Source organism: Helianthus annuus, chromosome 9 (genome assembly GCF_002127325.2).
Source record: "Helianthus annuus cultivar XRQ/B chromosome 9, HanXRQr2.0-SUNRISE, whole genome shotgun sequence".
Lineage (NCBI taxonomy): Eukaryota > Viridiplantae > Streptophyta > Magnoliopsida > Asterales > Asteraceae > Helianthus > Helianthus annuus.
The window spans coordinates 52,858,769-52,880,293 of NC_035441.2; the positions used below are offsets into that span (position 1 = coordinate 52,858,769).

Below are 21,525 nucleotides of genomic sequence, written 5' to 3' on the forward strand. Positions count from 1 at the left end.
TCATTTATTTTGTTATTTTACTTATTTATTTTGTTATTTTATAAAGTAAAGCTTTGGATTCGTTGCTATAAGAGGTCCAATGAATGGAGAACACAAAGGCTACATCTTTCGGTTTCTTTCTGCCATATAATTTGCAAACATTATTACTCAGAAAAATACTAGTAGCAAAATATATTTAAATAAACAAAAATTCAACCACAAATTGATTACTCAAAAAACAATCAATCTTTTTTAGGCAAGCCACTCCCCATCCATTGCTTCAATTTCACCTATATCCATGCTGCATTTTTAAAGATCAAAATCAAAACTATCAATATACTTTCTAAACATATATAAACATATATATATATATATATATATATATATATATATATATATAGGGGAGGGTTATCTTGAGAACGCTAAATATTGTGAGAACCGTGAGAACGAATGAAAAAACCAATCAAAACCAATTTTTTTAATACAAACCTCATTCTAATTAAGATATAACATCAAAAAAAGAATTTACAATATCAAATAATTCATTTCTCCTTTCAAAATCACTCTTTGTAGATTGTTTACACATGTGTAAATATAACAGATTTACACATGTGTAAATGGCAAACTTACACATGTGTAAATTTTCTTTATTTACGAATTCATGTAAATTTAAACGTGTAAATTAAATTTCTAACATTGTAATCGAATAATAATGATAAGTGTAGAAAAAAATTTTGAATTTAAATTGTTTTTGACCAAGTTTTCGCGGTTTTTTCATTTGTTCTCACGGTTCTCATAATATTTAGCGTTCTCATTTAAACTTTCCCCTATATATATATACACACACACACACACACACACACACATACATATACATATACATATACATATACATATACATATACATATACATATACATATACATATACATATACATATACATATACATATACATATACATATACATATACATATACATATACATATACAACCTTATGATAAAAATAGGTTCCTACTATTCCGACACCCCTATATTTTATTTTCATACCCTTTTTCACTTTATCTCTCACTATACATATCTATGTATATATAGAGAGAGATAGAAAAGTGTGTGAATAATAACTCTATAAAAATAAACAATGTCCGTCACAACGAATGAGACCCAACCCGACAAGAAATATATGATTTATGATCACTCGAAATCCAAAGAGTTAATTACACAAATGGACCCTGTGGTTTATAGCTAGTTTCAACTTTGGGTACTAACTTTTTTTAACAGGTTTAGGTTTTATGGTTTCAATTTTGTAACACCTTTGGTTACAAACACCAAAATTATCAATATAATGACTAAAATATCCTTCCATTATTTTTAATTTTATCAATATAACACCTTTGGGTACTAACACCTAATTTTATTTAAGTTTAAATCAATTTTATAAAATCATTTTTTTTTATTTTCATCTTTTTATTATATCTCTTAATCAATATAAAATCTATTTATTTTTTTATAAACCACAGGAGGGTCTGTGTAATTAACTCAAATCCAAAATATGATCATATCATAGAACCATCTATGTAACTTAGTGTTGATATAGAGATTTTAATACATAGATATGCATGCATGCATGGACAAGTATATGTGGATAGGCACTTTCCTAGTGGCAAAATCAAAACTTTTTTGTGAAGATTTATCACAAACTTTTTTTCGAGGGTACAACACATGTTTTTTTTTTTTTTTTTCTGTAAAAATCCTTAACATACCCGCTTGTTCCACCCTTGATTATCTTGTAAACGCTTAACATACTATTAAATCTTATAAAAACTTGTAACATGACTTATGGGAAAAGAAATTCGATTCATTTACCATGTCACGCTTTGCAACTAATATTATAAACAAATAATTATAGTAGTATTTGCCACACACAATAAAGGCTAATGTTAAAAAAAAAAAGGAAAATAAGACACCTAGGTAGGGGGGACCTGTGTGGTCTCACTGTCATGGTTTTAAAGTCTCATCACTGCAACTATTCAGAGATGACTATAATGTTTGCTAAAGTGACAGTAACAGTATCAACCACTGCAGTCCCAAAACTACAATACCTAAAACAGTAAAAGAAATAAAAAGAAGAAAAAACAGAAAGAAAAACAAAAAAAAATAAAAGGAAACGGGTCGAATGGGTTTGAAAGTAGGTCTTTTGTGTGCGTAATTGTATAAACTATTGCCTAAATTGCACTTTTCGTCCTTTATGTTTCAATGTTTCGACAGGCGCTGTCCTTTAACTTTAAAAGTTAACTGAGTTTAGCTGAAAGGACACCGCCCGTTAATGATTGCAAACATAAAGGACATACAATGTAATTTTTAAAGTTAAAGGACAGCCTGTCGAAACATTGAAACATAAAAGACAAGAAAAATGTGTTATAAATGACACATTTTAACCCGAAACTGTTTTGATCCGTTATCTTAAAAATGAAGGTGACATTAGTTATGCATGGAGCAAATGCCAACATAAAACATTTCCAATTCCCTAAAACTTATAAATTTAATATACTTTAAAAAAAAAATAAATAAATGAACCATGATGGAGAGAATCTTACCAAGGCAAAGCAGGATCTTGAAAGTAAGCATCAGAAAACTGGTGATCAAAGTGTTGTTGCAGACATGAACTTTCATTTGCATTGATTAGCCATTGTGGAAACTCCATAATTTGATCAAACTGATTAATAACATCACACTCATCCCCTTCATCTGCTTCAAGTTTCATGGTGTTCAAGAAACTGCACCATCTAGCTGATGTCACTAAATTAACAGTATCATTCCACTCAATTTGATGTTGTTCACCTAATGATCTAATCTCCTCCATCTCCTCATCGTCCATGGCATGATGTAGATCACACGACGATATTGGTTTCCCGATAGGTGTAGATAAAGCTGGTGAACAAGAAGATGATGGTGTGTATGATGATGATGATGGTGAGTCAGTTGACATTGATGATGGTTTGTGATAAATGTTGGTATTTAAATTGCTAAAGTTTTGGAAATTGAGATTTAATCCTAAGCTTTGAGTTGGAAGTACAAAATTTTGGTTGTCATTGTATGAGGATAACTGTGGTGGTGGTGGTGGGATATATGTTGGCATATGCCAATAGTTCTTGTTGGTAGTTGTGGTGGCAGTTGTGGTAGATTGTGGTGGAGATTGATGAGCTTGATTGTTGGCTGCTGCCTCTTGTTGTTTCATGGATGCTCTGTGGAACTTAAGAGCCGTGACGATTTCTCTACGTGCTTCCGCCATGTTTAGAAGGCGTTCTTGGTACGGTTTACTCGTGTGGAGTCTTCTTCTAACTTGTTTCTTGTGTTGTGGTTGTTGTGGTGGCTGCGTTTCTATTGGTGTTTGTTGAGGTTTTTGTGTGTTACTATAGCATTCATTGTTTTCACTTACGTCTAACGGATCTTTTGAGGTTAAATGTTTGACTAAGGTACGGATGTAAGCGCCAGAAAGACGAGGTTCTTCTTTAGCTTCGATAACTGTATCTGTTTCCATTTGTTTTGAAGATGTTCTACTTCTACCCCTCATGAACCCTATCTAGGAATCTAAATTCACTTTCTAAATGGGAAGTTGTGAAATGCAAAGAAAAGGGGTTTGATTTTGATTGGAAAAGCAAGAACTACACAATGAAAAATGCAGAGATCCACAGAGTCTCATGAATGATATAAATAGCTGTCTAGCAAGTTCCCTTATTTGTTTATGTTATTATATCCGTAACATAAAAGCAATGTTTTAAAAACCGGACCAGTCATCGAACCGGTCGCTCTACCGGTTCACCGGTCACAACCCGGGATACATGTTCACCTAGAAGTTTGGAACTCGCTAAAACCGGCCGGCCCAAAACAGGCCGGTTTATACGTACCAAACTGGTGGCGTGTCCAGCTCATGGTCCGGTCCGGTTATGAAAAGAATATCCAAAAGTAAAATTGTTTTGGAACTTTTCCTATTTTGGCAAACAACTAGGTTCTTGCATCTTTCCTTATATTAAACTAATATTGCCCTTCTTTCCTATTTTATTTACAGGTATTGACACAACTCACTTATGTATGTTTGTATTTACATATGCATGTTGTTATGTGTGTGTGACTGTGAATGATTTATGTGTGTATAGTGTTTCCATGATCTGAATCTCTGATTATACATGCCTGTATGACTTGTATCTTAATAAGAGTTTCATTCACTAAGTTATTATAAAACTTAATTTACTTTAGCATAAATGGAACAGACGTGTCACAAGTCGTCCAAAATGCATTTTGATACATAAAACCATCTAAGGAACAGACGTGTCACAAGTCGTCCAAAGAAAACAAGTTCCCTTGTGGTATTAGATCATAATGTAATGCTGTTTTCGAAACCTATAAGAAAATGTGAACAAGCAATAGACATATACGAAAACTATATAACTTTTATATTCGGAATGTGTTAGTTTATAAAATCAAAACCATTAACGACGGTAGGAGGGGACCAACCTCATAAACGTCGGCAGAAGGCAACGGAAACTGACAGAAAACCCTTCATTGCTGTTGTGACTATTCTTTATTTCACATAAATACATGTGTGCAAGTGTTCATATATGGTTTGTATCTATGCCAATGTTTCTGATAATAATAATTGACCAATTTGATTAGTATTTCATACAAGGAAAGAGAACCTGGACATTTTTCACAACTAGCCTATTAAAGACACAATTTTCCCATACCATACTTTCACCCTCTTTCCACCAAACTTCACTTTCTACCTGCAGTTTCTATAAACTTTTTTTTTTTTTTTTTTGAATTTATATTCACACACCAAACTCTTTGATTGTTGTTGTAATGATAATGTTTTTGTAACAATGCAAAACAACTCGACACGAAAGTGTTTGGCTTCTCTTTGTTACCTACCGATTCGCTCTATTGTATTTAAAAAAATGTAACTGGATAACATTACATAAGTCTTGAACAATTTGTAAAACTAAAAAGGTGAATTGGATTTTAATAATCCAACGTATGACGCATTTACGGATAATAATCCATACCGACAATTTGACTGAATGACTCTCCTAACTTTCACTTACGTTGCCAAGAACAAACTCACTCTAATGGAGAAGTAACTCCTTTTTGTCACTGAGTTTCATTTATGTCGTATCAAGACAATTTACATAAAGTTTCAAAAGTTCAAATCTCACCATTTCACTTTTTCTCAAACAAAAAGATAAACCTACCCACACTAAAAACATATTCAAGAATGTCAATTTCCATCTAAAACGTACATATTCATTAGGGTAGATGGAGTTACTTTTCCGTTAGAGTGGCATTGTTCTTAACAACGAAAATGGAAGTTACAGGAGTGTCGTTGTTCAAATTGCAGGTATAGATTATTATGTCACGGCATCCTGGTTTAAATTATTAAAATCCAATATACCAATAAAAAACGATAATTTCCACCGTAAAAATGAATTATCTATTCACTTTTTCTCAAATACGTAAATAAATCTAGACATTAAAAAAAAATCAAGAACGTATATATCCATCTAAAAGATAAAAATATTAAGATTTCTCCAATGAGAATATAAAAACACCACATATTCCTAAAAGCAATAACAACCGTACTCAGTAAGTCTCATAAATAGCAAAATTATTGGTGGGGTCTGAGGAGGGTGGGAAGTAGGCAAATCTTACCTCTATCCATATAGATAAAGAGGCTGCTTCCAAAAAGACCCCCGGCTCGAAACCTAACATCAAGCAAACAATGCGAACTACAGATATATCAATAGGACTCCACCAATCACAGAATAAGTGGTAACCGACTAACATAAAAGAATAGACACAGCTATAGCCCCTACAACAATATATATATATATATATACACACACACACACACACAAGATGATAAACACATGTAAAGTCCACCTGAAAAGTAGGAAATATTAACCCCTAACCAAAAAATCTCAGACACCTCCTCACTCTCTCCTAAAAATCCTTAACCTTAATCCTACGTCTCCACGAACTCCTATCATGTACCATGTCCTCAGAAAGGTGCAACTCTAGCAAATCTTGCATAATCCGCTCCTCCCAAATTAGCTTGGGCCTTCCTCTGCTCCTCCTACCCTCTACACAAAGGGCGCCCACTGGTCTAACCGGTGCCGTCACCGGCCTCCTCTTCACGTGCTCAACCCATCTCAATCTCCCCTCCTTAATCTTACTTGATATACTAGCCACCCCTAGTCTTTCCCTAAAAACCTCATTTCTCATACGCTCTAGCCATGTGTGCCCACACATCCACCGTAGCATCCTCATTTCTGCCACCTCCATCTTGCATGTCTGCGTCCTTTTGATAGCCCAACAATCCGTTCCATATAACATAGCAGGTCTAACTGCAACCTTATAAAATTTTCCCATTAATTTAGTTGGGAACCTCCTGTCACACAATACCCTAGCGGCTGCTTTCCTCCTACACCAGCCAACTTGGATACGATGGGCAACGTCACTATCTATCTCCCCATCCTTTTATACAAACGATCCTAAATATTTAAACCTAGTAACCTGTGGCACCACTTGACCACCAACGGTGATTTGAGTATCTCCGCGGTTGACTTTTCCACTAAAATCACCGTACTCGGTCTTTGAATGTCTAAATCTTAAGCCTTTACCTTCTAAAGCAACTCGCCACTTTTCTAACCAAAACCAGTCACACACTTACACAAAAAACCACTTACACAAAACACTTGCAGCGCACTACGGTTGAAACAGGTATGCCAACTTATGATCATAATTCAAATGCTCACATGTACCAAATCTTGAAACTACGAGTAATTATATATGAATTCAATAAAAAAAACAAATACAATAAAGAAAAAGGAATTATGTTGTGGAATAGATAAAGAACTTGACAACAAGAGTGAAAACAAGGAGTGTCACCGCTTAAATTGCCAGATATAAATTAAAATCGTTAAAATTCAATTTGCCAATTAAAAACGATGTGAATTTCCATAGTAAAAAAATGATTTGAAGTGGTCAACTTTATGCAAAATCAAGACTTTTTTTTTTTTACGGCTAGATCACCCGGTTAGTTTTTTGGCCTTTGATCACCCAGATCACGAGTAGGAATCAAGCGGTTGGCATATTATTGTCAGTTTGAACCGGTGTCACAGTTCGCTCCCGCAAGAATCGATCCTGAGACCTCTCAGGCAGAAACCCAACATAAGTGGATAAACCTTCCCACCTACCCCAAACCAATTGGTCTTCGGATCATTGGCCAAAATCAAGACTTCAAACTTCAGATCTTACCCGTTCACTTTTTTTCTCAAGCAGGAAAACAAATCTAGACATAGCAAAAAAAAAAAAAAAAAAAAATCAAGATAGTCAATTTCCATCTAAAAAAATGAATTTTATTATGATTTCATTTTCACCAGTAACCTCTTCTATATAAAACCACAACACAACATATTACTAAAATCAGAAAACAAAGACAGTAACAAATTAACACAAACACTTGGTGTGCACAAAACTTAAAACCTGAATTGGGATGTACCAAATCTTGAAACTACTAGTAAAAATATAAAATCTAATAATAGAAAAAGACCTTGGTGGATAAACATGAAATTGGTAGTGAGCATTGGAGTCTTTCTGAATAGAGATTCCACCAATCAGAAATGCGTCTACTTGTTTCCCTCATCATCTATAAGATTCGTTTCACACAAAGGGAGGGAGGGTCCTGTGAGTGAAACTGTAAATATAGATCAAGTTGAAGAAATGGGATCCCACCATTGGATGGGAGTCTGATCATCTTAACACCTGAGAGAGAAGAGAGAGAACAACTCTCCAGGATTTTGTGGATAGAGTTATTACTTTATTGAAAAATAAAATACAGACGGGGACTCATCACTGATCATATAATAGTGGATGACCAAAACTAATTTTATTTTTCTAACGCCTAAAATCAAATTATTATCCATTCCCTTTAGACCAGGGGCGGACCTAGCATAGAACAAGGGGCAACCCCTGTTGCCCCTTAACGCTCTGACGGTAGTGCTGTAAATTTTGGAAAATTTTGACTTTTTTCCGATTTCGCTGCCCCTTTTTATAGAAACGTTCCCCCTTTAGGTTTTTTCTAGATCCGCCACTGCTTTAGACCATGCGTATCGAAGAAACCAGGGGCGGGCCTGTAGTGTAAACGGGCGTAGCCCGGGCTACGGCTCAAGTTTTTACCAGTAGTGTAAAAAAAAACCGATTTTTATACACAGGACACCCCTGAACAAGTATGAGGACTCCCCTAAAAAATTTTGGGATACCCCTGAGTTGAAGGTCTAGTTCCGCCACTGGAAGAAACTCCATCCTTGGACGTTTTGCGTCATGTGGCGATACAGTCAGCAATAGGCTTTATGAGACGTTTTTCTAAAACGGATATAGTGGCGATGGAGGCATTATTTTAAAAGGAAGAATGCATGTGATTAGGCAAGAAAACAAGAATGCATGTGATTGGTCAAAGAAATGGAAGTTAGGCGTCGAATAAAGAACGCTACAGCCCATGGGGACGGAACTTCCGGCGTGGAGGGGCGTTCTTCAACCAAAAAACGCCCAAATTCGATACCACTACGGATGGTCTTACGAACAAATGTGTAGTGGTAATTTAAGTGGTTTTATTTTTTTCCATGTAGTGTTTACAAGGTTTGAAAATTATATAAAATAAAGTAGTGATAAGGGATGTAAAATTAGTGGGTTTGGAATTAAAAAATAAATTAAAAAGTTGGATTACATCTCTTCTTCTCTTGTACTTTGTGGTTCAAACCCTCTACAAACCCGTAGTGGAGGGGGTTTTGGGTGTTTTTTCCTAAAAAACGTCCCTCCACGCCGTAGTAACTATCCCCGGGCTTTTTTTTCAAAAAATTGGCATAAGCGTTTTATTTAAAACGCCAAAATTTCACACTTTTTGATATTTGACCGTTGGGTTCAACAGTTATAAAAAAAATATTTTTTCTTTATTTTTAATCCCCTTTTTTACCTATAAAAACCCCACTTTCAACACCATTTTTTATAAACTTTTTCAGCAAGTTAGAGTTTGTCCCTATAAAGATATTATAAATGAAATATGGGTTTTTATCCCATTTGTTTAATATAAAAGTTTGGTATTTGCAAACTCTGAAATTATTTCCTAACTACGATCCTGATTTTTAATTCCACTGCAAATTTAATAAACACCGATACCACCGGCTCGCTCTCGCGGCGCCCGCTTCCGGGGTGGGGTCGGGGGCTGCGACACATACGAACAAGCTCTTGTCCTCTCCAAGGTCATATGTGTTCGAATCTAATTCATAACTATACAATATTTCTCACACGCTCTATCTAGTGTATTCGTATAGTGGCAGACATACATAATATGCACTAACATGCATGTATATATTTAACCACAACTTCGTTATAACACACATAACATTTTTATATGTTACACAATCAGTTGAACGACGTAATTTCTCTTTTAGTTATATGAAAGAACGATCAATAACTCATTAAATATTTTCACCTTCTCTCTATGCTACCACTTTCAAAAGACACCAGCTCAGTGAGTCGTTGCAAAAGTAATTCAAAGTCATCTTGACTTGTAATGAGACTAAGTCGTGTGTGACGATCTTCGGCGCTAAAGCTACTTCCACTAGTGCCTATGATGTTTCTTTTCAACACTTCACCACAATCAGTGTCTTCTTCTCTTTCACATTTTACCCATGCATATGCTGCAATTATTGTTTTTCCCATAAATTTGTAACAATTATTTCAAAGATCCATGGTACACAATGAGTATAAATAAGACTATAGGGTGTGGTCATGACCCTCATGACCACCATGACCCTCCACATAAACCTCATATCATTCATCTTTAATCTATCATTCAAAACCACTATGCTAAATGTGTGGTCATGACCCAAACCACTATCCCCTTTATTTTTTTAATTTATTTTTTATTAAAATTATCAAATTGAAGGGTCGTGGTAATCGTGGTTTAATCTAAGGGAACCATCATCAATCAAGGAGGGGAGTGTGTACGATTTAATTAATGGTCCTATGTGATAATAATGTTCCAAACCATAGCTCTCACACCCCATAAAAGGAGTGTTTGATATTGCAGTTTAAAAATAATTAGTTACGTTTTAAATGTAACATGGCATATACAAAATTTGTACCCAAGATAAATTTTATCACATCTACAACAAATTGAGTGTTCAATTTTAGTTATTAAAAGATTAGAATTACTTTACTATACTAAATTACTAGAAATCCCCTATATGGCGGTTACTTGATGGTAGTATTTTAATAAACTACAATAAATATAATAGAGTAAACTGTTATTTTGGTCCCTGTGGTTTGGCCAGTTTTGCCACTTTAGTCCAAATCCCAAACTTATTACATCTGGGTTCCTGTGGTTTGCATTTTGTTGCCATTTTAGTCCAAAATCCAAACCCCTCCCTTTTTGACTGTTGAAAGCTGTCTATTTTGTCCTTTAGTGCAGGGGCATTTTGGTCCATGTTAATTTATTATAACATTTCAATAATTAATAACATCATCTTCAAGAACATCATCAAACTTCACCATCAAAACCCAGAAAATCCAGAAAATCAAGAACATCATCTTCAAGAAAATCAAGAACCCAGAACAAAACCAGAAACCATCACAAAAATTAAAATACAGACAACAACAAATCAAAACAAAAACCGATTTGTAAAAAGAAACGAGGCTCAGATCTGTATCTTCAAGAACATCATCATCAAAACTCAGAAAATCCAGAAAATCAAGAATATCATCTTTAAGAAAATCAAGAACCCAGAACAAAACCAGAAACCATCACAAAAATCAAAATACAGACAACAACAAATCAAAACAAAAACCGGTTTGTAAAAAGAAACGAGGCTCCAACAACAAATCGAAACCGCCATGGCTGCAAACAGAGGTTGCAAGCGCACTTGCCCTCCTCCGATTCTGCCACGCCAAGCTGCGGAAAATCTCAAATGTTGACCCAATTTTGACTCGGATTAGGTGAAATCATCACAGCCTCGTGGTGAATAAAAGGACTGGGTTCACAGATCATCATCCATCACAAAATCACAGATCAACACCCACCAACACCCGAAACCCACCACCACTAACGAACACCTCCACCACCGGGCAGCCACCACTACCGCCGTAACCACCACATCAGCCTCGTCGCCCCCAGCTTCTTAACACCGCCACAACCATTAAGATCCACCACCGCCATCGTCTCCACCATCCGCCGCCGTCGGCAGATCCAGTCGCCGGAATTCCTCATCTCTCTCTCACTAACTCCCTCTCTCCCTAACCCTCTCTCTCTCCGAAGGCGGCAGCAGCGCCTCCGTCTCCGATAAGCGACTGTACGCCACCACCGTCTTTCTTCCCCAAATCTCAGATCCGTCATCGGAGTTCCTTCCGCAAATCAGTGTGCTGTTGAGTTTCTTTCTAGAGAGAGAGAGAGGGAGGAGGTGGCGCCGTGGCGGTGGTGGCGGTGGTGGTGGTGCTATAGAGAGAGAGAGAGAAGAGAGAGAGAAGAGAGAGAGAGCATATTTCATTGATCTAGGTAATAAGAGAGAGAGAGAGAGAGAGAGAGAGATAGAGAGCTGATAATCTTTAATAAAAGAGAGAGAGCTAAAAAAAATAATCAGTTTTCAATTTAAAAAATGACCAAAATGCCCCTGCACTAAAGGACAAAATAGGCAGCTCTCAACAGTCAAAAAGGGGGTTTTTTGGATTTTGGACTAAAATGACAACAAAATACAAACCACAGGGACCCAGATGTAATAAGTTTGAGATTTGGACTAAACTGGCAAAACTGGCCAAACCACAGGGACCAAAATGGCAGTTTACTCAATATAATATTATAAACTATAAATTAGCAACAAAATGTTGCTTTATAGAGTTGTAATCATGGGTCGAGAGATTTTCAAAAAATAAAATAAAATAAAATACACTTGATTTTTCATTTTTAACCCTTTCTTTTTTTCTTTTTTTTTTTGCAATTTAACCCTAACACTTTTTATTTTCATCTTTGGCCTCTTATAAGTTTCATTTTTCACAAATTATTCGTTTTACGCTTCGTTCTAAATTTTGCAAGTTAACACGCCGCAATATTTGTGTGGGTTCACCGTTTTTTGGTATTTTTTTTCCATTTGACAGGTTCGTCCCAACAGGTTTATTTTCCCCGTTCGACTTAGTTATTATTTTCTATGTTTTACGTTTCGGTCTAATTTCTTCGCATTAACACACAACAACAGGCGTGCGTGGTCCAACGATTTTACGTCTGCTTTTTGTTCGCTGTTATTTTTTTTCCTTTTTTATTTATTTTATTTTTACGAAATTTTCCAATGTTGGGGTCATCGGCAATTGTGTTGCATTGGTGCTACTTGGTACGGTTTTACGAACCTTTTTAACCTATTAAGTTTTTTACCTATAATTTGTTTCAAGTTTACCCATTTGCTTAGAAAAACTATTTTTATGTGCATATTTTTATTTACGTGTCGGTATAAATATGATTTGCTCTATGTTTCGACGTAAACTTTTACTAGAAAACGATTTAGATCAAATATAATACTTTTTCATTACAAAAATTACGTGCATATTTTTATGTATGGTAAATTTGAGTTAGTCTACGTTTCGATTTGGGAGATGAGTCATGACAAATATAATATGTATTCGTGCATATTTTATTTATATTTCGTAAATTTTGTTTCGAACGTGTGGAGTCAAATTGTAGTTTCTTTTCTATGTATGAGTTGGGTCACATATAAATTTGATTTACTTTACGTTTTGATCCAATCGCAATACTTATATAGGTTACTTCGGGTTCAATTCGATACGTCAAAGTGCGCGTTTCCATACGGTTAACGCGTCACACGACGTTTGGACTAATCCATTATATGTTTGCGATGTTTTCGCAACGCAACGCGCACGGGTGTTATTAATAGTTTAATAATTAAAACTAAACAAATACATTTATTAATTAAAATAAAAAAGTTTTTGTTATTACTACTATATATTAATAAACGAATTGAAATGAATATTGATTTTAATATTATAATAATTTATAGTTTTTTTAATACTTTTAAACGAATTGAAATGAATAGTGATTTTAATATTATAATAATATATAGTTTTTTTAATTATTTTATTATTTTAATATTATAATAATAGTTATTTTCTTTAGTTTTTAACTTTAATCCTTTTTTTAATATCAGGGGTTGGGATAAGTTTGGTGTCAACCAGTATCGAACCAGTACTGTTATCGAAAATACCGGTATGGTCCTATTCGGTACATGAAGGTAAAAATCGGCACTAATACAGAAAACGCCAAAAGTTGGTGCCGAATTGATATTGGAAATCTTTTGGTATGGTTATGTTCGGTATCAGTACATGAAGGTAAAAACCGGCACTAATACAGAAAACGCCAAAAGTTGGTGCCGAATTGATATTGGAAATCTTTTGGTTCGGGAAATTCAGTGCTACTACCCGGTACCATTTGCTCATCCCTGATCACAGTTACCGTACAAAAAACGGTATCGTACAACTCTTTTTTGTTGATTTTCTTCAACTTTTAATTTTTTTTTAGTTTTAGGGGTAGGGATGAGCTCGGTGTCAACCGATACAGAATCGCTACTGATACCGAAAATACCGGTTACGGTACCGGTATATGAAGGTAAAAAACGGTAGTGAACCGGTACAGGAACGCCAAAAGTCGGTACCGAATTGGTATTTAAGATCTTTCGATTCGGCAAATTTGATATCGATACCCAGAACAATTTGCTCATCTCTGACCACTGGTTTCATACGAACAACATCGTTACTATACAACTTTTTTGGTTGATTTTCTTTCGGTTATCTTTTAGTGTTTTTTTCTACATTTCTTGTTATTCTTGTCAGCAGTTCCGTTCGCAACACGCTCGTAGTGATTTCAAAACACATGTAAACACATACTAAATAACAAAAGAAATTCGCCGCAACGCGACGACTTTTTTTAAACCTAGTTAATAATAAATGTGAAGATTATTAAATATAGAAGTCAAGGATACTATTATAATTAAATCTTTTGTGTTTGTTATTTTTTTCTTATAATTTTTGTTTGTTATATTTTTCTATAATATATGACACTATTATAATTAAATCTTTTTTATTTGTTATTTTTTATAAGAGTTAAATGTTATTTTAGTCCACGTGGTTTGTGCCATTTTGGTAGTTTAGTTTAAAAGTTTCATTTTTCGTCTGCGTGTCCAAAATGTTTCACCATTGCCATTTTAGTCCACTGGGTTAACTTTATCCATTTTTTCTATTAATGAGAATGGCAATTCGGTCATTTATATATAATTCTGTTAACTAGAAAGGCAATTTGGTCATATAAAATGACCGAATTGCTTTTTTCGTTAACATAAATAATTGATAAAGTTAACTCAGTGCACTAAAATAGCAACGATGAAACGTTTTTGTACGGACAGACGAAAAATGAAACCTTTAGACTAAAGTTGTAAAATGGCCCAAACCACGGGGACTAAAATGACATCTAACTCTTTTAGTATTTATTATATTTTTTTTATAATTTGTGTTTGTTATATTATTATATAATATATGGAGAAGATTTATTTAAATTAAATTTAAATTTAAATACTATAAATTTAAATACTATAAATTATCAACTTATTTGTGCATAAGGTGTTTTACATCATGTTTGATGAGTTTTTCAAAAAAAGAAGTTGATTGTATACATACGTGTGTGGTTTAAAGTTTTTACGTTTCATTTTATGTTCCGTTCTAAGTTTTGTGAGTTAATATGATGCAATGTACGTGTGTAGTTTAACGTTTTTACGTCGTCTATTTTTTTCCTATTTGACAAGTTCGTCATAACGTGCGGGTCCAAGATCGACTTAGTTATTATTTGTTATGTTTTACGTTTCGGTCTAATTTTTTCGCTGCAATTTCAGTGTTGGTGGTCGCTCGTGGTGGTATGACATTGATGCTATTTGACCCAGTTTTACGCCCCCGCCGCAACGCGGGGGTGCTTAATACTAGTTCACAGTATGAATTAGATGTTTACTTTTCAATTATCAGAAAACCGGCCCAAGATATATACAGTCTTGCGCTAATGTAGGGTGAGTTGTTTCTTTTCTATACTATCTTAAAATACAACGACAAATTTGCTCCTGAATTGGTGTGTAGCCATTTTGATTAGTGGAAATGGATATGATCGAGTGGTTCCGCTCGTGGCACGATAATACTCCAATAGTCCGTCAGTTATCCAAATTTACCGTTAAAAAAACACAACGACAAAAAGTAATTTTACCGCAATTATAAGACTTTATAATGGGGTGAAATTATGCTTCTGTCCTTCTACTTAAAGTTGAAACTCTTGAAACTTTTACACTTTTACTCATCCCACATCGTGCAAGAAAGAAAATTTAGATGAATAAAATAGTCTCTTCTTTTCCTACAGAATTAATCTATTCTATTGTTCTCGCATTGATGAAGAAAAAATGGTATATCACCTACTCTATAAAGGCAAATGGGATGATTAAATGGTATCGGGTACCGGTACCGAATCGCTACCGAAATTACCGAACCTGGTACATTTTCGGTACTGATTCGGTTCCAACTTTTGACATTTTTTGTACCAGTTCAGTACGGTATTTACCGATTTTTACACAAAATACCGGTACCGTACCACTAAAGGCAAGTAAAGCTATTACAAGAATTAAAAATAAAAAAATGTGTAACTTACATACTTAGTCATTTGGCTAAGTAAAGCTTCATTCATAGCCTTTTGGCAAAAATAAGTTATATTGTTTGATCAAGTGATCCAACTTGATTTTTAACTGCATAGAGTTTGAGTTTAAGATTTTAGTTCAATTTTAGTTGTTAATAAGCTAACTCGCGCCAATTTTGTATGAAGATTGAATCAAGCTTGAGCTAACATTGACTTGGTTTAGCCTGTTATGTTCCTTTCGTATTGTGCGAACACCTCTAGTGCTTTTTTATATTATTTTCAAGTCTTTTAACACATTTAATATCTAGACATGTGAGACCATAAAATCATAGTAATTCAAGAATATTATTCTCTCCCTGCCTCTTCATCTTCGACCGCCGGAAGCTCGACGAAGGAGGAATAGTTGTGTTAGCGTGCGGGGTCGCCGTGTCGTCCGGCTTGACCCTTCTCCCTAACCTGGCTCTTTCATTGTAACACCTCAAAATTTTGTGTCCAATAATGTGTTAACACGTGTCATGAGATTACACGTGGCATTAAATATTAAATAAAGGACTAAAGTTGACAAACCTTGAAAGTATGTAAATTCGAGGGTTATAAATGTCAACGAAGGGTAAATATACTGTATAGTAACCCTAAATGATGCTCGTACCTTCAAACGAATAAATCATGGATCGTACGGAGCGAAACGCGGGAGAAAGTGAGAGATTACAAGCTACAGGGGTTAATTGTGTCAACATGTTTAATTTATACCTCTGAGTGACCCTTCAACGAACCCGAGGCTTTGTAACAGTAAAATACACTCACTAGAATATACTATATAAATCTCGCGAAGTTCCGTTTTAAAACGAGAAAGTTATGATCAAATTTGTATGCGAGGGGTTAAAAGCGTCAACAATGAAAGTTAAGGCTTTTCGGATAGTAATTAAACTAACCGAGTGCTTAACAATGCGGGTAAAAGTCATGAGGCCCTTAATCGTAAATAATCGAGGGCCAAATCGCAAAGTTACCCCTTCGAAACCGAAAGGTCAAGTTAATCATTACAAAAGATTTGAAAATCTTGAAAATCAGGCCTCAGGCGGCCCGCCTGAGTGAAACAAGCAAGTTGAAGCGGGCCGCGAGCCACCTGTTGATACGCTTCCTGACATGAGGATTCAGGCGGCCCGCGTGCATGTAGCCTGAATCTAACGCGGGCCGCGTACAAGTCCCAGATGCAGAATTCTTGGACAGACTTGCTGTTTGAAGTTGTGAACGATCATTTGAGCAATAAATGAAGCATGGGCGCCCTCTACATGCCCCCTAGCACCCAGGGCCACCTGCTGAACATCCATGATGCCTTGTAGGTTGATGTGTAATGATCTTAAGCCCATTTTTTCACTATAAAAGGCACCACATTGCACATAAGTGAAACACACCTCAAACCTGCATTCTAAACCATCTCTGGAGCTCTCAAGCACTCTTCTAACATTCTAAGTCGTGCACCAAGCTTCTGTAAGTATGCCAACCCTTTTATGGCTTAGTTTTTGCTTAGTTTAGCTTAAAAGTCAATCCGTCGTATTAACGATTGACTTTGCGATAAATCACGAATGGTCCAGTGGTTTGTCGAATCAAAGATAGTTATATGATGGTAATCATGTGGGCATTAAACCCCTAAAAGGGCACCCTCTGATTCCCACTCTAACTAGTCCGAATGTCGAGTCAAACGTGCTTAGAAAAAGTCAACAGAAATGTCATTTTGCGATTTCTTGCATAATCTGTAATGTAGATGATATGTAACCTGTTTGAACACTCATAAAACATGATAATAAGTATATAAACTAGTCTAAGCTTGTTTGATCCGACAATTCACTGTTTTGACCCGGTTCGGAGCCAAAAGTCGCAAACGTTTGACTTTTGCATTGACTTCAGTTCTGACCCGTTAAAGTTTGATTTAGATATGCCTTAGGACTCTCTTAGGACCAGTTACATGATGGTATAACCCTCTGTGACCGGTTCGTTGTTTGTCCGAGTCTTTTACACATTTCCGTTAAATGCTCAAAAGTTGACCGTAACGCCCTTTTTAAATTAAAACGAGAATTTCGGACATGTGAAAGGATCATAACCTTGGTTACTGATTTCTAAGCATGTCCCTAAAATTTCATGTCAATCCAAGGTCCAGAATAGGAGTTATGCTAAATAGCGCAAATTGCGAAACTTTAGTAATTAAATAGCGCAATTAGCATAACGCCTATCTAAACCCGGATTTCGACACCAAACCTTTTACTCACTGATGTAAAATAATATTTTGGGATTTTTAAAGATTTTTAATTATTTTTAACCTGCTCATAACCTGCGGTTATGGCAACGGTTCGGTAAATACCGAATATACCCTTTTCGGCCATAACTTGAGTTCTACAAGGTCTTTTGACTCGATTCCAGTTGCTACTGATTTTAGTTAATAAATAAAGTATTTTAGACTTTATAAACTGTTCGGGAAATTCAGATTTCCTGTAGAACTCATAAACCTCTTTTATAATCTTTAAAAAGACCGAAATACCCCTACGGGGCATAATATGAACTTAAACTCGTTACGGGCATTATGGAAGGTATCCTACTGATACCACAACCTCTTTAAAGCATGTTGACTTAGGAAAACAGTGTAGGACTCTTACGGTTACCCGTTGCGCCTTTTGCGCGCACGGTTCGGCTTATGTAACTAGTTTACATAAATTAGCCGAAACGTGTCAAACCATATTGTTTTGACCCCAAAATCCAGAGTATGATTATTATACCCATATAAAACAAGTCTTCAAACTTTTTGGGTCAAAATCACACTCCATTCACGGTTTTCGCCTTTCACGCGATTAAACCGTAACTATCCATTGAAACTGACCGGTCTAAGCTACGGCTAAATTAAAGACCCGTTAGGATTCTAATAGGTTACTTTAAACCTTCGTTCCAGAATAGGGGACCAGTAAAAGCTATCTGCAATTTATTTCAAATTAAGGAATTATACTTGCAAAGGTAAATACTTTTAACTTATTTTCCGTTATACGGGCTTGGGTTACGGTATTTAAAATACCGCTTGGTCGGGCAATTGACCCCAACTCATTAGTAGTTGGGTATTATCAATGTGACCCGTTTAAAAACTTGTTTTGTTGGCTTTACGCCTTTGGGGGCTTAATGACCGTGTCCTAGATATCCTTGGCAGCATTTACGAATGGCCACGACCTCGACATCCGGGTGTAGGCGTACACCCGGCATTATGTCCATGACTATAAAAGTGTAGCCGTTGGTTTACCCACCACGGTTTTATGCTATGTGGCGTGTCTATTAAACTTTAACCCGGCACGACCCGGGCGACCGAACGCATAGTAACATGTAATTCTTTACAAGATTTGATTATAAATTATCCCAAGTTATAAAGAGTTTGTGCCTTGAGCATTTAAACTAATTTTATTAAACATTTTACAAAAGTGTCAGTTGAATGTATTTACCAGTGTAAACTGACGTATTTTCCCCAAAAAGACTAAATGCAGGTACTATGCGAAATTGGCTGGGATTTCTCCTTAGCATCATTAGAAGTCTCGCAAGCTTAAGATGCCTGAAGTCTATTGAACAATACTTTTGTTATTATTATTAGATCCCCAGTGGATTTTATTTCAACAATGGTGATACTTTGATATTACACTTAACGTTGAAATATATTATCTTTATGCTTCCGCTGTGCATTCATATATTGTGTGGTTTGACTATATTGTTGCCAACTACGTCACGGTAATCCCCCACCGGGCCCACCGGTGAAACACGTTGAAATCGGGGTGTGACAGGTTGGTATCAGAGCCAATACTGATTGAATTAAACACTAACCTTTGTGTTTAATCTCAGTTACACAATTGCACATACTTGAGTCTAGACAAAAACATAGGACAAATTCGAATTGTTATTCCAGTTTGTATTTTTATTGTTTATTGTTATTTAAAGTTTTGAAAGCAGGAATATGCCACCTGCAATCAGACGAGGAAGAGGAGGAAGAGGCAGAGGAACGATCATTACTCACAATGATCACGAGGCTGGACCTTCGAACATGCGAGCTCCTTCCAGTACAAGAAGTGAGGAACCACAGAGACGAAGAAGAAACCTTTTTGAACCTGCGAGACATTCTACCTCGCATAGCTCAACACCCTCATACCACCTTTCATTTGGACCAGATTCGGAAAATAATCCCAATAACCCTCAACCATCCTTTATACCTCTACAGCGATCTGCTTCGCACCGATCTTATGGCGATCCTTCACCTTTCTTCGTAGGATGGTTTAACCCGGCGGATTATGTCCAAGAGCCAATAGGGTATTACCCTTTAGGACCAGAGGATCACTTTTCTGAAGATAATGCAGTGGATATGGACGAGGATACAGATCCCGTCGAGCCTGCAAGGGGTACTCCCAACCATCCGATCGAGATTTCTGATGGGTCATCCTTCCATGGAACACCCTATCAAGGTCCCGATAGCTACCAGGCGAGGTTTGACCAATGTAATTGGTACTTTACACATTCACATCACTTCTCGCCTCATGATCAACAGCAACAACAGGATCCTTCTGAGGATTCGCGGTTTGTGGTCGTTACGCCACCACCACCGCCACCGGTTCAACTAGTAATTCTAGATCCTCCAAGGCGTAGAAGATCAGGAGCACGGATGTCTACCCGAGGAGGGGAATTTCATTTCAGCACCCCTCGCCACTCGAGTGCTAGTCACTTTCCGTCAGTACCTGAAGAAGAACCACAATTAGGGGAACCTTCTGGTCACCCTGCAGAGGTGAATTCTGCACCAGTTGCACCACCTCCGCCACCATTCGGATATGACAATCCGATACCAGCGTACGGCGCTTCCACGGCGTACAATCCGTTTGAGCAGCCGACTCACACGCACTACAACTATAACTATGATGCCGATCCATATGTGGTAGCGGCTAATTATAATGCGCTTCATGGAACCTCTTGGAGACCAGATTACTCAGCTCATGGGTATCCAATACCTCCTAGACCTCCGGTTCAGCAACCGTCGCAACAGCCACGTTTTTCTCCACCGGAGCAAGAAGAAATACTCCACCGCTTAAACCGTGTGGAACGAGACTTCGAACAAGAACGTAAGAGTAATCGCGGATTTCTCAAAGGCTTAGCAAACCTACTGAAGGGAAGGAAGAAACGAGACCATTAGTCTCCTTATGTAATGTTGTATTTGCAATTTAGTCCCTGCGTGGACATTTATCGTATTTCAGTCCCTACGTGGACTTATCTTTTAGTCCCTACGAGGACATCTATCTTGTATTTGGTCCCTGCGTGGATGTGTTTTTCTATGAGCCTCTGCGTAGGTATTTATTTATTTAAAAGTCCCGTTTAGGGCAACGTGTAATCATATTTGAAATTTATGGAATGTTATGTTATAAATTTCATTTTTATTATTATTATGTATGAAATAAAACAAAAATCATTCCTTTTAAATTTAAATCTGCCTAAAATAAAGAATCTTAAGAGTAAAACCTAGCCAAGTGTCTTTATAAGATCCGGCCAAGATGGTAAGACCTGATTAAAAGATTCAGATTTCCTGTTAACCTCTGTAATCATGTTAACGTTAATGGCAGATGTGATTCGTTAAAATCGCACGCGTCATTCTTATATAAGAATCCTTCTAAGGATTCCAAAGCCCAAATTAATGATTTATAAATCATGGGTTAAATCGTCAATAAAGATGATCAATTATTAAACATCCATTAGTGATGTAGTGCCTACGGGC

At 36.2% G+C, this 21,525-nt stretch overlaps 2 protein-coding genes across 4 annotated transcripts in view; both read right to left on the bottom strand.

The window, feature by feature from the left end:
• Positions 1-106: 106 nt before the first annotated feature.
• Positions 107-7,895, bottom strand: LOC110873170 (putative uncharacterized protein DDB_G0272516). Of its 3 annotated transcripts, none has more exons than XM_022122096.2 (3): positions 7,587-7,895; positions 2,575-5,736; positions 107-280 (listed from the first exon to the last, which is right to left on the bottom strand). In XM_022122096.2, the coding sequence occupies exons 2-3, from the start codon at positions 3,549-3,551 to the stop codon at positions 232-234; spliced, it is 1,026 nt and encodes a 341-aa protein (XP_021977788.1). In that variant the 5' UTR covers positions 3,552-5,736; positions 7,587-7,895; the 3' UTR covers positions 107-231. The 3 variants fall into 3 exon arrangements, with proteins under 3 accessions (XP_021977788.1, XP_021977789.1, XP_035833104.1); XM_022122097.2 differs by having other exon boundaries at positions 2,575-5,760; positions 7,587-7,894; XM_035977211.1 differs by having other exon boundaries at positions 2,575-7,325; positions 7,587-7,894.
• Positions 5,975-21,525, bottom strand: part of LOC110870238 (tryptophan aminotransferase-related protein 3) — a 31,076-nt gene continuing 15,525 nt past the window's right edge. The window contains 4 exon segments of the mRNA XM_035976930.1: positions 5,975-6,455; positions 6,540-6,673; positions 7,292-7,325; positions 9,525-9,732. Of these exon segments, the coding sequence (XP_035832823.1) occupies positions 5,975-6,455; positions 6,540-6,673; positions 7,292-7,325; positions 9,525-9,732 (857 nt within the window).

What these genes read in the sequence shown, in the direction of transcription:
- LOC110873170 (XM_022122096.2), bottom strand. Translation starts at nt 3,551, where the DNA reads ATGAGGGGTAGAAGTAGAACATCTTCAAAACAAATGGAAACAGATACA. An exon ending in CAAGATCCTGCTTTGCCTTG is followed by an intron (nt 281 to 2,574) that starts GTAAGATTCTCT and finishes TTAAAAATGCAG; the next exon opens with CATGGATATAGGTGAAATTG.